The 17895-nt window shown below is 42.3% G+C and overlaps 2 protein-coding genes across 2 annotated transcripts; one reads left to right on the top strand and one right to left on the bottom strand.

The window, feature by feature from the left end:
* The first annotated feature begins 1469 nt into the window (after positions 1-1469).
* Positions 1470-14452, top strand: dusp12 (dual specificity phosphatase 12). Its single transcript, XM_080779337.1, has 9 exons — positions 1470-1641; positions 2142-2405; positions 2774-2887; positions 3598-3716; positions 4078-4165; positions 4707-4798; positions 5833-5912; positions 6396-7420; positions 14347-14452. Exons 2-8 carry the CDS (start codon positions 2143-2145, stop codon positions 6540-6542), a joined length of 903 nt encoding a protein of 300 aa, XP_080635463.1. The 5' UTR covers positions 1470-1641; position 2142; the 3' UTR covers positions 6543-7420; positions 14347-14452.
* On the bottom strand, positions 8959-12165 carry LOC308326179 (eukaryotic translation initiation factor 5B-like; the record flags this gene model as incomplete). The annotated part of the gene is made up of 1 exon (XM_080778988.1): positions 8959-12165. The coding sequence occupies one exon, from the start codon at positions 12163-12165 to the stop codon at positions 8959-8961; it is 3207 nt and encodes a 1068-aa protein (XP_080635114.1).
* Positions 14453-17895: the final 3443 nt, after the last annotated feature.

The following is a 17895-nucleotide window of genomic DNA, read 5'->3' as shown; positions in this document are numbered from 1 at the left end:
CCACTGTGTTCACATAACGTTACCCCAGTTGCAAACTGATACTGCTCTGACACATGCCACACCAACACAGTCTGGTCTGGCCTGTGCGTGTGTGCGTGTGTGTGTGAGTGCGATGTTAATTAAAAGTGTCCTGTCTGAGAAAGGGAGATGAAATTAAAAACAATGAATTGTGAGTCATACAGAAAAACAGGCTAACATGTTTGTTCAGCCACTAGCTGATCTACATGCAGTTCTTAATGAGCTCAGGAGGAGGAGTGTGGTCACTCACTGTCTGGTAATTGTATCTGACGTCATAAAACCGGTTGTAAATCTTTATTAGCGCCACACAGTGTCACAATGTAGTTCCCTGTGTACAGACTGTGGGATGAACGTTCTCGGCAGGCATTTCACCACACTGCACAGCGCCGCACACCGCCACATGCACGCGCACGCACTGCACACACACACACACACACACACACACACACACACACACACACACACACACACACACACACACACACACACACACACACACACACACACACACACACACACACACACTCACACACACACACAATTCAATTCAATTCAAAAGGGCTTTATTGGCATGAGAAAACATACGTTTACATTGCCAAAGCAGAAAGAACAATACAACGATACAGCAATACAATCAGAACAAAAATGATGTACTTTGAAGGTCAGAATCTTCAATAGATCAACTTCTGTGTACCAAGATCACTTGATGCAGGTATAGTGCAGGAATATACGCAGTGATCTAGTCTTTAGGGTGGTTGTGTTCCACACACACACACACACACACACACACACACACACACACACACACACACACACACACAATTCAAAGCAAGGGCTTTAATTGGCATGAGAAAATATACGTTTACATTGCCAAAGCAAAAGTCACAATACAGAAACACACACACACACACACACACACACACACGAACACCAGCTTGAATTCATTCAAAGAATTGTCTTGCTTTGTGTCTGCATTTTTTATATTTGTGTGTTTTTAGTCTAGTTATATATTAGCTCTGGTCCATATATAGCTCTAATCTAATCCCGTTGCATTTAGTGCATCTAAATAATTTAGACGCACTAAATGCAGCAACGGTATTAGAGCTATGGATCAGAGCTACACTGTTTTTAGAACGTTCAGTTCAACACTGGCAGACTGACAGATGATAAAGTCGTTTGTTGGCCTCTGGCGGCGATTACGAGAATTACAATTCGAATCTGATAATTCACAAACATTATCACTCATAAACCAATTATAATATACACTTTATATGAAGGAGTGCGTATCTAAATGTATTGTTATGTCATAGTCAACTAGCTTATTCGAGCATATTGTCTTTTTGTTACATTTAATTTTTATTACAATGTGTTTGCCTTCCCGGAACAAAGAATTTCAGAATGTGTTGTTAACGGACGAATATGACTCGCGAACCAAACAGCTTTTGGATTCACACATGACACTTTTCTATTCTATTTGTAGCCCATTACTATTCTGCTGTATTGCGGTGTTGTTTAATTACACTATCTACGTTTAATGAATCAAAATTGATCTAAATAAATATACGTGGGAAAGTACAAGCTGGACGTGTTAGCAGAAGTTCAGAACTAAAACTAAACTAAAAGGTATGTAATTAGCCGCATTAGCTGCATTGTACCTGTGAGTCTAGATCTGATCCATATCCTTCTACTGCTTCGCATTAGAGCTATGGACCAGAGCTACTGTGAGTCTAATTTTATAATTTTACTTAGTAGCATGTTGTGTAGCTAAGATAGCTTTTAGTCTAGAGCTCAGTCACTTTATGAAGAGTGTGTGTGTGTGTGTGTGTGTTTGCGCCCGCGTGTGTGTGTAATTATTACTGTATATTCGGACACAATGGGTAAAAACGAATTATATGAATTGTATTTGTTAGTTTCTACTGTCAAATAAGTAGTTGTAGGTGAAATATATTTTTTGCAGTTGTCACTGTCAAGTTATTTTCAAAATCAGGAGGGGGGCAGTGATGGTTTTATAGGCTTGTCCTTGACATTACTTTCTATTTGTACTCTTCCTCTTTTCACTTATGTATTACTCTCTCTATTTTTCCCTGTAATGTAAAATGTATTTTATTTGTCTCTCTCTCTAGCATGCTGCTGGTAGACCCTGGACTTTTCATCGGCACTGCGGCAGACCTCAATGACAAACCGGGATTGGAAGATGCGGCTGTCACTCACATCCTCTCGGTAGACTCTGAAGATCCCACCTGCCTGCTTCCTGCCGATGGGGGTTTTCGCAGGAAGTGGATCAACGTTTTGGACGAAGCGACTTCCGACCTGTTGAGCTACATGGATGACAGCTTCCTGTTCATCCATGAAGCCGTGGAAGGAGGAGGGGCTGCACTTGTTCACTGGTAGGGGTCACGGGTCAAACGTAGACCTTCACAGTTTGAGCTGATTTAGTCTTGTTAAAACTAAGGTACATTGTTGGCGTGGAATTGTCAATCATTGGGTGGAAATTGTTTTCTCACAATGTGTCTGTTCAGGAGTATAATAGAGACATCACAGAGAGGAAACACTGCGCGAAAGACATGGTGGCCGAAAGTATGTGGTATTACACTATGGGCCATGGCACTATGCATGGCACTATGGGCCTGAACGCTATGCTCTATACGTGAACGCACGCAATGCTATGAATGGCCCAGCACAGTCACGGTTTGTGTGTGTGTGTGTGTGTGTGTGTGTGTGTGTGTCTGTGTCTGTGTCTGTGTCTGTGTCTCAGTCAGGCAGGTCGTAGTCGTAGTGCCACCATAGTAACAGCGTACCTGATGAAGAAACATCAACTGAGTTTCGCTGAAGCTTACCAAAGACTACAGAATACCAAGCAAGATGTACAGTAAGAACCCTTGTCGCCTGTCTCACTGTTTCTATGTACAGTACATAAATGCATGCTCTCTATAGATTCCAGTAATCTAATTATGTATGTCACTCTGTCTATGTCCACGTTTTTGACCAAATATAGATGACTGATGTCATTGTTGACTGACATCATAGACTGGCCTCCTATATTCTGATAAATGTTGTCCTACACAAACATTAAATGTCTTTGACAATGAATGGCCAATTTTGAGTGTTCGTGTAAACACAAACATTGTGTAACACAAACATTGAAGATGAAGGTAAGGACGCAAATTCTGATTTGCCGGAATGAGATGATGTATGATGATGAACGATTATAAGAGCGCCCTTCACTTCACACAGGTGTGATTTTATTTAATTTTATTTATCTGATATGTTTTTGTATTGTGTAATCCTACACTATGTGTATGTGATGGGCTTGTGGAATTCTCATGTATGTGTATTGTGCAGTTTGGTCAATGGGTATGTTGGGATTTGAGAAACAGTTCAGACAGTGTCTCTGTGTTAATCTTTTCAGTGAGATTGACTGAAGCTTCATTTACTTGTGTGCTGGTGTCGTGCACGAAAAATAGCATAATGTGTTGCTGCACATTGTTAGGTTGTAGACCGGCACTTTGTGGTTTGTGGCACCAGCATGGAAGATGCAACTAAGCATGACTCAGGCTAGACTGATTTGATGTGTTCCAGGGTGAATCGAGGGTTCGAGGAGCAGCTTTGTCTGTATGAGGCCATGCAGTGTCAAGTAGATGCTTCCAGTCCTTTATACAAACAATACAGACTTACCAAGATCACAGAAAAATACCCTGGTAATGAACACATTCTCACACATTGAGGGCAACAATGAATGGCAGGCGAAATGTATCACATACCCATATGAAAGAGTGTGTGTGTGTGTGTGTGTGTGTGTGTGTGTGTGTGTGTGTGTGTGTGTGTGTGTGTGTGTGTGTGTGTGTGTGTGTGTGTGTGTGTGTGTGTGTGTGTGTGTGTGTGTGTGTGTGTGTGTGTGTGTGTGTGTGTGTGTGTGTGTGTGTGTGTGTGTGTGTGTGTGTGTGTGTGTGTGTGTGTGTGTGTGTGTGTGTGTGTGTGTGTGTGTGTGTGTGTGTGTGTGTGTGTGTGTGTGTGTGTGTGTGTGTGTGTGTGTGTGTGTGTGTGCGTGCGTGCGCGCAGAACTCCAGCAGGTCCCCAGGGAGGTGTTTGCTGCTGACCCTGCCCTCTCCAGCTCTTCTGAAGTTTCCTATAGGTGCAGAAAGTGCAGGTGAGAGATAGAAACGATGAATTTGGAGAAATATCCTGGCATGACACTCAGTCACACTGTGCTGTGTCAGCTGATGGCTATCCTATCACTCTCTTACACACTGAGCTTTCTATGCTGACGTGTATGCTACTGTTGCTGCTACAGCTGTCTGGAAAACCTCCTCCACCCCACTTGCCTTGGTTCTGCTCCCAGAATGGTGTAATGCTACAGGGAGCACGTCCAAGCCTAGAACTGTACCAAAGTGAAACTGTATTGCAGATCTACAAGCTTTATCGGCTTACCTTTTGCTACTTTTGTGTGACACTGAAAAGTGGGGCATTAGTTTAGGAAACTACATAAAAGTTTAAATATGGAGGTTTCTGCCCATTAGCAACAACATGCAATAATGATTAACTTTTGAGTTATTCATGACAAAAATCGTAGTAAAGGACAAGACGAAAGGACAGATAATTCATAGATGCACAAAGAAACTAGGATCTAAATTTAATATCACTAACCTGTTACGAGTATGCATGTGTTTTATGTGTTCCCTGATCTGCAGAAGAACTCTGTTTCGTGATTCCAGTGTTCTCAGTCATCCAGTGGGGAGTGGAGCCTTAGCCTTTAGTCACAGGAAGGCCAGTAACCTCACCGGTAAGAAAGCCTGACAATTCTATTACCTATTGATGATCTGCAAAACAGTCAGGGTATCTTTAGATATTAGATAAATACACATTATCTGTTTGTGTAGACATTATAGGAGGACATGGAAGATGTTAAGATATGTGTAATAGTATGTTGTTATTACTCATATAGGAAGTATGAACGTTGAGACACCATATTAATAATAATATATTTAATTTAACGCATTTACATTATTTACATTTTTGAGAATAGCTGGGAGGGAATTCGGCCCAAATCATCAAGATTGGGCAGATTGGGTTTTAGATTTTTGGCATGGTGTTAGGTACCTTATATCAGACAGAAATGCCTTATGTCCATACCATGTCCATAATATAGACCATGCCACAAATCAATGCCCATACCCGAGGCGGGGTTGGCGAAAGGGCCTTTCGGTGTGGAGTTTGCATGTTCTCCCTGATGTGTCCCCTAGGGTAGGTACCATCACAAAAAACATAATCCGCTGCCCCTTAGTTTGGCAGAGGAAGCGTAGCGCCCAGGATTACATTAGATAATTGATACTGGGTGAAGAAATGGGTTGCAAATTGTGGGATAAAAAATAAAATAAAAAACACGATTTCCACGAATTCCCTCCCAGGTAAAATCACAAAGTGATCACAGAGGTCCACAAAATCCCAGTCATATGAATACATATATTTTATCTATTTACCTTCCATGCACGGTTTGCTGGGCATAAATGCCCTTCTTCACTAACATGGCACACGGTTTCACCTGGAAGCTGCCCAATACAGCCATGCAGTCTTTGAATGGTTCTACTGCAGAAATGATGCCTTCTGTGACCTCATCTTTTTTTTACACACAGACACACACACGAGAGAGACACACACACGGACACACACTTGCACACTATGTTTGTGTAAACAATTGTGTGTGTGTGTGTGTGTGTGTGTGTGTGTGTGTGTGTGTGTGTGTGTGTGTCATAAGCAAGCTTTTCGTTAGTATCCGTGAGAATATTCTGTAAAGTGAAATCCTGTATCATTGTTTAGGCGACATACAATGTACGTCATACTTCATAGAACCAGTCCAGTGGATGGAGCAGGCCTTACTGGGGGTGATGGAAGGGCAGGTAAGATACAGACATACTAATATTAATAATACAGTTTATTAGTATACCGGTAATTCTAAAGTAGAGATATTTTCACTCATTGGGATCAGAGAATATAAAAGTAAAGTTCCCTAAAGCATTTTTTTAATGAATGTTTTTCCAACTTTTGATAAGAGAAAATACTTATCCATCAACTGTTTTCATGTGAATATTTTGGAGTGCCAGCAAGCTCAAACGGTTATGAAGAGTTTATATTAATGGTGTATATGTATTATATTATGCAGATATAATTTGCTGTTGGAAGAGAGGTAATATTGGAGGCACAATAAATACAGTAGCACCTCGTGTACAGTACAACAACCTGAGCACATAATCATTTATTTAACTTTTGTTTTTGGTATTGCCATTTTTTGCCATCAAATTCACATTAGCCTAAAAAGTGGTGGATCTCTTTGTCTTAAATCTGCCTGTCTCTGTTCTATTGTGTGTCTGTGTGCCGTGTAGCTGCTGTGTCCGAAGTGTAGCTCTAAACTGGGTTCATTCAACTGGTGTGGAGACCGGTGTTCCTGTGGCCGATGGGTCACCCCGGCCTTCCAGCTGCACCGGAACAGAGTCGATGAGATACGTCAACTCGGCATACACAAAAACTAACACACACAGGCATACACATACTTAACAGCAGTAGAAATAACACACACACACACACACACACACACACACACACACACACATCCAACAGGTACGCATAACGTATATCTACTAATAACATGTTTGGGAATTTATCAATTTCAATTCAATTCAAACTTTATTCAAGAGACTCACAGGGGGGTCCATAGGGCAGAACACATAAAACATAAAAACACAAAAGTAAACAAACTATAAATAAAGTATAAACAAACAAACAGGGGGGACTTATCTCTGTACATACAGGCTAGAACGCCAGTGGCTCCACAGCTTAGATGATAGTCTGACAGAGCTCTTAGCCGGGTTAGAGAGTGATGCAATGATGCTGTTCTCAGAGTCTGTTAACCTGCACATAAATCTATACATCAGGTTTCGTAGCACAGCAGGGCAAGTGGGTACATTTATTTCTACAAACATCGTTTGCCTGCCTATATATTTGCTACAGATAATGTACCATTCAATTATTTTATCAACTTTCACACAATGAGCTCTTATATCAATATACCCATTTTAAAATAAAATTATAAAAGATACCTCTGTCATTGTGTAGATTTCTTCTATTGTCTTTAAGGTAAATTCATTTTGACATTCTTGGATTGTGAAAGTATTTCTGTGAACTTTTTAGAGCAGTCTCCCCCGTGGAGAGGTGGGTTTGTCGCCTGCATTTAACTACAGAGGATTCAGACATCATACTGTTTTGTTTACATAGATATATTGTTTTTCTTGATGCCCAGTGTTTGTGTGTACCCCATAGCGATGATTTGATTGGCTGAGCAGTGAGCACCCCATAGTGATGATTTGATTGGCTGAGCACCCCATAGCGATGATTTGATTGGCTGAGCAATGTACGTATTGAGGATAAAAAGTGAGGACAGAAAATTGTGATTGGCCGGAATATGATAATAAGATCACCTTTCACTTCACAGGTGTGTGAGTTTGGATATACAGTATGTAGACAGGAAATGGGGAGAGACAGTGAGTGACACCGGCAAAGGTCGTCGGGATCGGAAGTCGATCACGTGGCACTCTGTCAAGCTGCATTGCAGCCTATATATAACTAATTGTTTTAAAAAAAACTCAAATTGATGGCACTCACCACAACTATATTGGCATTGTTTGGCTCACTTTCAGAGCGATTTTATGAACGATAGAAGCATTGACTTTGAGCATTGAGTCATTCAAAACGAATTCGACACTGAAAAGGAATACGGTTCAGATTAGAAAATATTCTTGATATTTCAAAATCATACAATATATGGAATTAATATACAAGCAGGTCGGATATTGCATAATTATGTTACTGATGTGACTAGAATAAGATGTATATGCGCTCACACACAGGGCTGTATTTTGCATGCCTTAAGTACCAGTTCTTATTCCCTAACTTGAGTAAACTAAAGACCTGGATCAATGCTCTTTGGCCACTCAGAATAGCCAAATGGCATTGATCACACCTCCAGGTCTTTAGTTTACTCAAGTTAGGGAATAAGACCTGGTACACACAAAATACAGCCCACAGAGTGCAAGGTTAGAAGAAATAGCAATGGTATGAGGCAGTTAAAAATAGCATAGTGACAAATGGCAGGTAATATACATGATGCAATAGGTGTGTGTGTGTGTGTGTGTGTGTGTGTGTGTGTGTGGGTGTGTGTGTGTGTGCACAGGCGTTTCCAGGCGTTTTGTGTTGAGTGAGTGAGGAAGAGGGATGTTGTTTTCTGTTTTGCTGTTTATTTATTTATTTGTATATGCCTACTGAAGTGACGGACAAGTAGTGAATAAATATAATTAGTTGTGGACGGTTGGACATCAGTCTTCTTTACTCACATGTGTAAACTTGATCCACGGCGTCGGGCAACCAGTAGCCCAAAGTATAGAGACTTTGACGCTACTAAACCAATCACTGTTTACAACAATGAGAAAAAAATCACTTGTGTGAAGTGAGGGCGGCCTGAGACGTGCCTTTTTATCATGATGTATTGGCCCACATGACATCATAGGGGCCTAAAAACATAGTTTAAAAAAAAACTAAAAGTTTCAACGGAATGATCCAGGTATAAATAATGTCAGCATTGACTTCGATGCCACATGACATCACACAAAGCCACACGTTGGAGTTCAGAAATGTGTTCCTTTGGTGACAGAAAAAACAGTATTTTACATTCTTGTTGTTGTTATGCCCTCTGAGGGAGAGGGAGGACTGTCTTCATAAGGCCTATTCATACTCTAGTTTTAGGTGATGATGTGACCACCAAAAGGTTTAGGTGATGCGGAGAGGTGACCACTTTTTCCCCCATTTTTCCTCATTACCTAAAACTGGATTATGAACAGGCCTACACAGGGGTGTGTGTGGTCTCGTGACTCTTGTCCAGCAGGGGTCAGTGTCTCAGATGATCTCAAAGGTCCCTTTGAGTTCCTTGATGAGCTGCCAATCAGATTTCCCCATGTCACCACGGAACCAGTTCTTCAAAGCATCGATGGATTCTCGACTGATCTTGCTGACGATGCAATCAGTCTCTTCAAAGTGCCGTCCGACCATCTTGGGAGACTCTCCAGGCATGGGGTCAATTTTCACACAAATCTCCTGACCCTTCTTGGCGGAGTCCATCGGCTTATGATTCGCCTCGATACCGGTTACTATACCGATGTTCACTAAGCCCTTGGCAGGGACACACAGTGGGGTGCCCAGTCGGAGGATGCCATCCTCCACGGTCACACCGATTAATATGGGATCTCTGGAATTAAAGACTGAATGAGGATTGAGAATAATCTTCAGCTTCACTGGAAACACTGCTATATGTTTGAACTCTTCTTGTTTAGCCTTCGTGTACTTCGCTCTGTACTCGGTGAAGGCATCAAACAGGTGGTATATGATGTCTGCGGAGAACACCCTCACTCCATGACTGTCTGCCATCTCCTGAATGTCTTTCTCCACTTTAACATCAAATGCCAGGATCACTGCATACAGTGGGTCGTGTTCCAGCATGGTGGAAGCGTTCATGATGTCATTCTTGTGTACAGGACCAATGTTGATCCCAGCATACGGTACATTAGAAGAGTGTAGGAACTCCAGTAAGGCCTCAAGTGATCCCATTGTGGAGGCCTGGACATAAACTCCCTTCTTCTCCTTTTTGAAGGCAATGGCATTAATTGTCTCCATAACCAGCTTGTCAAGCTCTTTCTTTAGCACCGGGATCTCATCTTCTTCATGTGCTACGAACAAGGGAAGTCCTGCCAGAGTCTTCTCCAAGTTTTTGCCAATAATCCTCACTCCCTGAGACGTACATACCTCCTTATGCTGCACATACTGGTTTGTGACTCTGAGCTCCTTCATAGGAGGAGGCAGGAGAAGTCCTCTTATCTGTGTGACGATAGGTCCATCCACTCCTGGAACAATGATGGTATCTCCTTCTCTTAGGGAACCATTAATCAGAATCACATCTATAGTGGTTCCTATTCCAGGTAATGCTTTGACCTCCATGACTTGGGCGCTGAGCTCATCACTGTGAGCCAATGTCTTAGCTAACCTGGTCTGTGCGAGATTCACCAGCAGAGCAATCAGGTTGCCTATTCCGTCTCCGGTGTGAGCCGAGGTGGGGACCAGCGACACAAACTTTCTTTGATCTTTGTTTTCATGGAACAATGCAGCATTCAGACCCTCCTTGGCGAACTGTACAATGATGTCCTTGGCTCGCTCATCAAACTCATCTTTAGTGGTTCTTTTTTGTTTCTTCAAGGTAGCAACTACATCTGTCTCCGGACTCTTCTCCCACCCATACAGACGGTCAATCTTGTTGAGAGCGACTATAAGGGGACACTTCTTCTCTTTCAACAGATTGATGGACTCCAGCGTCTGTTTTTCCAGTCCATGCATGATGTCAACAACCAGTATGGCGATGTCACACAGAGAACTGCCTCTATTACGTAGATTACGGAATGACTCGTGTCCAGGTGTGTCTATAATCAGCATTCCTGGAATCTTAATGTTGTCTTTGTCAAAACTTGGAATGATCTTAGCCTGTTCTATAATGGCTTCCAGAGGAACATTGGTGGCTCCAATCTGCTGGGTTATTCCTCCTGCCTCACCAACCTGCACTTGAGTGTGACGCAACTTGTCCAGGATCTTTGTCTTTCCTGTGTCTACATGTCCTAGAACACACACAACAGGAGCTCTCAGCTTGTCCAGCTTGATGTTGCAAATGTTCTCTGCATGTTTCTCTATCGATCTCTCACTACTGCTGCTGTCCTGTTCGATCTTCTTTCCTATTTTGCCCTGCTGCTCTCTTCTACCCTTCTCCACCGCTCTCTTCTCATTGCCCTCATCACCTTCCGCCTCATTGGTGTTTCTGGTAGCAATGGACTGTTTTGCCTGAGCAGGAGCAGATGTTTCCTTCACCTCAACGTGTCCCTTCCTTAACTCTTTCTCCTCATCGCTGCTGGCTAGGGCCTCCCAGTTATCATCATCGCTGCTGGTTATGGCCTCCGAATCATCCACCTCTGTATCTGTTTTGTCCACTGGAGTGGTTACCGTCTCTGTCTCAATGGAAAAAGGTGCAGGGACCGGTGATGTCACCTCAGAAGTTTCTTCAGGTGTGTTTGTAACGATGATTATCTGCTTCTTCCTCTTATCTCCGTACACTGGCTTCTTCTTTGACACAGAGTCCTTGGATGGCACTTTAACACCTTGAGCCTGTAGTATTTTGAGCGTAGCCTCTGCTCTGGCTCTATCCTCTCTCTGAGCCTTGTTGAGCAATTTTCCTTCCTTCTTCAGTCTCTCCTTCCTCTCCTTCAACTTTTGTTTCCTCTTCTCTTTCCTCTCTTGTTCAAGACGCTCCTGCTCCAGTCTCTGTTGTTCCTGCTCTTCTAATCTCTTATGTTCCTCCTCTTCCTCTCTCTTCGCTCGCTCCTCCTCCTCTTTAAACTTGGCCAGTGCTTCCTTAATGTGTTTCACTGAGGCTTTACTTTGTCCTTTCTTCTTGTTCTTGTCCGTCTTCTTTTCTCCTGTGGTCTTTTGGTGAGAATGAGACCCAGAGTCAGAGGAAATAGAGACAGGAGGAGGAGCCTTCTCGTCTTTCTGAGCTTTGATTTTCTCCATGTCACCCTGACCCTCCTTTTTATTACTCTCTTCATACTGGTTTCCCTTCTTCCCTTTATTCCTGGTCTTCTCTGGTTTGGGAGGCACCACACTCTCCGCTTCTGTGGTGTGTTTGTTGACGTTCCCTCCCTGTGTTTCCTGAGATAACTCCTCTAACTCCTTTATGATATCATCCTCATCAAAAAGATCGTTCTTCTTTGCACCCTTCTTTTTTCCATTGACTTTCTTGGCTGCTCCTGCACCCTCGATCTCTACAGCTAAAGCTTCAATGTCCACACTCTCCGCTTCTGTGGTGTGTTTGTTTCCCCCCTCTGTTTCCAGAGATAACTCCTGTATGATATCATCCTCATCAAAAAGATTGTTTTTCTTTGCACCCTTCTTTTTTCCTTTGGCCTTCTTGGCTGCTCCTGCACCCTCGATCTCTGCAGCTAAAGCTTCAGTGTCCACACAATCGTCTTTGGCACTATTCTCACCTGCCTTTTTTCCTTTCTTGCCCATTTCAATAGAAATACAAAATTGTATTTATCAGCAGCTCTTTATCACTATCTCACATTCAAAGAACAAGTCAAGAAAAAGACCCAGTGTACAACATATTATATTGTTTGGCCAAGTTCTTGTCTGACGTCACCAATGTGACGTCACCATTTCACTGCCACCTGCTGGACACAAATCCAACTTCTGACTGCCACTGTCTGTGGGGGCGATTTAGAGGTTGCGCATGCAGCACAGAAACTGATGTTGTGGGCGTCCATCTTGTGCTAAATAAATAGCGTCAATGCTAGCGAGCTAAAATATAGCCATCCTTGCTCTAGAAAGCACCAATGTTTCCATCTAGACCACCGGATAATCAGCAAAGACCTCGAAAATCACGCTAATTGACCAAACCATGGAGAGCTCCGTAGATTAGGAGTTATTCAGCTTTTAGTCTGCCTGTATAATGGGAGGTGGACGGCAGCGATCCGGTCTAGGATCGCTAAAGAAGGAAAGGCAGAGCCAAAATAATATTGAAAAAATAGTTCTCAGCGATGCGGATTGATATCATAATAAAGCTAATCTGACGGAGCATTCCGACACGAGCGGAAGGTTATTACAGTCCTTATGGCGGAGCATTCCGCCAAAAGTACGGATTGTGTTAATTGATTGGCCACAGCAAATTGTGCAAAATACTGTTTTCATTTATGGCACCAGCTGCATGACTGCCTGCTGCCGCCATGTGACTAGGATCATTACCTAAACAAACAGGGTTGCCAGATTTCACATAAACAACATACTTTGAAAAAGTTAAAAAAAGAAAAGAAAAAGAAAATAAATGTATTACAAGATGTATTTATCCAGTCCATAGACTTACATCACAATTTACCCTAAGCAAACATTAAAGTTCATAGAATTGGCCGGTGAACGGAGAATTTATAATTAGGCTCTACAAATGAAATTAAAAGTCTCGCCTATAACATAATTTCGGAAAGCCATGCATTGGAGGGGGTAGCCTGTGGAGTTATTAGTGCACACTCTACCCTGGAAAGATGCTCAACAGTATGTGGGTCTACTTCCAGCCAGCAGGTGGCATCAGTGTCTTTCAGAAGGCAGCATGTGGTCATACTTATGAAACCTCAAGTAAGTGATTGTTTGAATTTTGTTGTTCATCCAAGGTGATGATAAGTTGTTTATATATGAATATTGTATTGTTTCCAGTGTTTTCCAATGTTTTCCAGTGTTAGTGTTTGAAGTTCTAATCTGTTCCGTTGTAGGAACAGTGGTGTAAAGTGAGTTGTAAATTGATTTGACAATTAGATTATTGAAATCAATTCGATTGTGAAATAGGTATTCTGTCACTTTACATTAAGTGTAGTTACATTTAATACCGGTATGTATTTTCATCTTCGAAATGGGACCAGAAACAAGGCCATACACGACACTGAGTTTGAACATAAGAATCCCCAAACAGGTTGTCTAATCAGCCCTACCAACTTGGCACATGTACATGTATACCTCTCATCAATCAGCTGAAGTATGTGCTGTCCATGGTGCTGAAGTCTCTCCTTGGGCCTTAGCTCTGGAGCTTGTATGGTCGTTCGACTCCATATACCCCCACATTGGGAATGTCACATCCACAGTGATCAAAACGATGGAGCTTGTCCAAAAACTAATTCCACCCATTTATACCTGTATAAAGTTAAACCTGTAAACATGTGATGCAATAATAAAGATGGTTCTGATTCACAGTGATGGCAATTATTAGCACTTGCATGGAACAACCGTCAAAACAGAGTCCAATATTTGAGTGGTGCAACCACTCCTACAACCAGCAATGTCCGTCCGTCCTGTACCTCTCTGTATGTTTAGGGTACCAACAGGGGGCGCTGTTGCAACACTCAATTCAGACAGGTCTGATTTTTGAGTGGTGCAACCACTCCTACAACCAGCAATGTCCATGTACCTGTGTACCTGTGTGTGTACCTGTGTGTGTGTGTGTCTATGAGCACGAGTATGTTACGTATTTATACCAGTAGGGGGCGCCAGAAACAGAGAGAGGGGTAGTGCTGTGTGTCTAATGAGAGAGAGAGAGGGGGGGGGGGGGGGGATTGCACCACTCAGTTCACACGGGTGTGATTTTTTTCTTCTACTCACAGGAATATCTGCCATCCCATGCATGAAAATAAACTTTGCATATATACACAGTAGGTCAAGAGAGGAGAGGAGGTGGTGAATGGCGAGGAAGAGAAGAAGAGGCGCTTCAGAGATGGAGTGCTGAAGTTCACACTGCACTTCCTGTGGAGTATAAAACAGGATGAGCTGGCTGACACTGGAGAGCCGTAAGAAAGTATTAATTCACTTCTTTAACATTAACATAATGGAAAGGACATTGTTGTTCACTGTTTTAAATCTACATTCAGATCTGAGACTGTCTCCAAGTGCTGTGTAGAGAGGGTCTGACACTGTTACTCGGAGGTAGAGTATAGTGGACGGGTTCACATATCAGTGACATACAGAGGAATCAGCAGCGGCAGGGCTATAGTGTGTCCTGGTGTCTGGAACATCATGGTCACCATGGTAACAATTACACTGTGTGGCAAAATATGAATAGAACTGACCTCCAACTCCCAGTCTGTCCCACTAATGGAATAGGAGTGTTTCTGGACTGTGCTGCTGGCACTCTATCCTTCTACAGAGTCACCGCTGACACACTGACACACCTGTAAACCTTCCAGTCCTCATTCACTGAATCCATATAGCCTATCCTGGTTTTGGTTTAAACTATGTCTGACTCCTCAGCACTTCTCTGTCAGATGAGTACCGTAGCATCCTGTGTACTGGAGGAGAGGGTGGGTGCACATATATATGCGTGCGCGCGCGCGCGCGCACACACACACACACACACACACACACACACACACACACACACACACCTTCACAAAGACAGCTGCTTAAGTGATACTGAGTGAATAAATACATTTTGCAGAATCACACACACACTGACATACAACAGGCCCGTTTTTATTAGCGACCTAGCCTGAACACCATCATACGATGGTGACCTCCGGTGAAAACAGCCGATCTACAAGCTCGCATTGCGATGACTCGGATGAGACACACATTATGTACTTGTAGATGGTTTATTTTCACCACACAACACCGGTGCACAACTAAGTATAAATGGGCTTTGCATCAAATGAACACTGACTCACCTGACTTGATCTCTACAACAAACCATACGGGTGGCAGTAGGCCAGTAGCACATGTGAAATGTTAAAGGGAATGCCATTAGTGTGGTTGCTCTACCACTGCTGGGTTGTAACTCATCAGCTCTGTCCAACAAACGACTGGAAAACTGGACGGGAGAGAGAGAAAAAGAGAGACAGATGGTGGGGAATAGAGAGAATGGGAAAGAAGTGGTGACATAAGGTGAGGAGAGAAAGAGGAGAAATGGAAAGGAGAAGTGTGAAACTGGAGTGTTTGTGTTTTCCATGCTCTCACAATTCCACAGAATTAGGAGTGTACAGCACTATCCCAGGTTTTAGTCCAACCCCTGAAACAGTTAAATGACAACTTTAGTTTTTTTAACCAAGATTAATGTTTTAGGTTGTTATTAGAGAAAGTAAAAGATGAATGTTAATTTATTTTAATTTGCTGCTTTCTTTCTTTATAGTGATATTTGACAGGGGGGCGGGGTCATTCGAACAAGTGGCTAAATATGCATTTTTATCTTTATTATTATTTACTATAGTCTAGTCTAGAGACCCCAGGAAAAGATCACAGGATCTATTGAATGGAATGTGAAGGAGGAGGTGACAAACTGACATTGAGCCTACGACACACAGTATGGCAGCCCCGTAGTATGGCGCTTCACATTCATCAGATCCCGTGCTCTTTTGTGGACAGAGGTAATTTCCTGTGGTCTAGTAGGACTATAGTAAATAATAATAAAGAAATCACTGTAAAATATTGTGTAAATAAAATGCATATTTAGCCACTTGTTCGAATGTCCCCGCCCCCCTGTAAAGAATTGCTAAAATCGCTAAAATGAAAGAAAGCAGCAAATGAAAAAACTAACACTGATCTTTTACTTTCTCTAATAACAACCTAAAACATGAACCTTGAAAAAAAACGAAGTTGTCCTTTAAACACTGGAAACCAACTTCTCTACCAATTTGTCTGTCTGTCTGTCAGTGGCAACAGAAGGCTCCATTCTTCCACCAGATATTGCCATGATGCCATCACCCGAAACAATCCGTTTAGGCCTATTTATTATTATGAGTTATCTTAAAATTATTGGCCGTATTTATTAGGATTATCATGTATTGGCCCCCGGGGAGCAACTAGGCTCTGGTCCTGGGATAGTTGCCATTAAGTCAGACTACAGTACAGCAGCATGCTGCAGTCAGCTGAACCCCAGACCATTTATGTACTGTTTGTTTCACATTCACACACATTGAAAGTTAACATGTTGCATTGAGTACTGACCATTATGGCTCTATAAAAACATGCAGAATGACCTGTGGAATTATAATAATTCATAATCCCTCCCTGTAATAGCAAGTGTTGCACAAAAGGTGAATATATTCTGAGAAAATGAGAACTCCCTGAAGTGCATTGCAATGATGCAGAATCCAGATGTTGTCTGAACTAGAGGAAATCTGCAGTGAGGTCATGTCCCTCACACTGTTAATGTATGTCTGTAACAGTAATTTTAATTCCCAAGAGCAGCGACTCATGCTTACTGTAAGTCTATTTGAAATCTTGCTCCGCTGTCTTTAACCACTTAAGCCCTATATGCTTATTCAAAGAATAGCAACATTCCCAGATCTACAAGCTGACAAATATGAAAAATACATTAAATTGAATACTGAAAATGTTTATTTGTCCAAAATAGCGACACACGGGTTGATGTGGTTTAAGGAAGCCTAGTGGTGGATTTCCCCTACAAGACATGTTAACACCAAGCAAATCTTAAAATCCCCCCTGAAAATCCCCCCTCAAGACTATTCATTTCAAGAACCTTTCCAGCAGCAAATCTCTCTTTCATCCTTGGTGGACTGGGACTGGACTGGCGATGGCTGGAAGTGTGTTTTTGTGGTCAGTGTGCAGGCTAATCTTTACTGTAGACACCAGCTGCTTAAGTCTGGACCTCCCGACACTGGTCTGGCTAATTTCAGAATCATCATGCAACTGCTGTGCAGGCAAAAAACGTTCCTGCTGAACAGATTTGCACTGGAAATTTCAACTTGAGTGCATTTTTATGATTGCTGGAGTTTGACAAGTGTTTATATAATGTTTCATTTTAGAGCAGTGCTCGTTCAGATGAATTTACATCCAACGAACTGTGTGTAAATTTAGCCTCTGTAAGCTGCTACAGTGGGTTAGTACTATTCAATGTGAAATAGTGGTAGTGGCCTTGTGACAAATCACATCTTTGTTAAAGCAGCTTGCACAAAAGCCTGAAATGTTTGGGAGCACAGAAAAGGTTTTCTACGTGGGAGACAGAGTGATAAAGCAGATGTTTCGTCTGGTCTTCTGGACAGTAAGAAGAGCAATAGATCAACAGCAATGGCACATATAGCACTGACTCTGGAGCTGGTGATTTCACACTACAGGATTTAGATCGGGTTTTTACTGTGGCTTAAAGACTGTGTGTGTGTGTGTGTGTGTGTGTGTGTGTGTGTGTGTGTGTGTGTGTGTGTGTGTGTCGTGGTGTTTTAGTGACACTAGCGTACAGATTAGGCATATCTA

Source organism: Protomyctophum bolini, assembly GCF_963924005.1.
Source record: "Protomyctophum bolini genome assembly, chromosome: 12".
Lineage (NCBI taxonomy): Eukaryota > Metazoa > Chordata > Actinopteri > Myctophiformes > Myctophidae > Protomyctophum > Protomyctophum bolini.
Note: the sequence above shows the minus strand (reverse complement) of the source record. Positions and strands in the feature narration are given on the sequence as shown.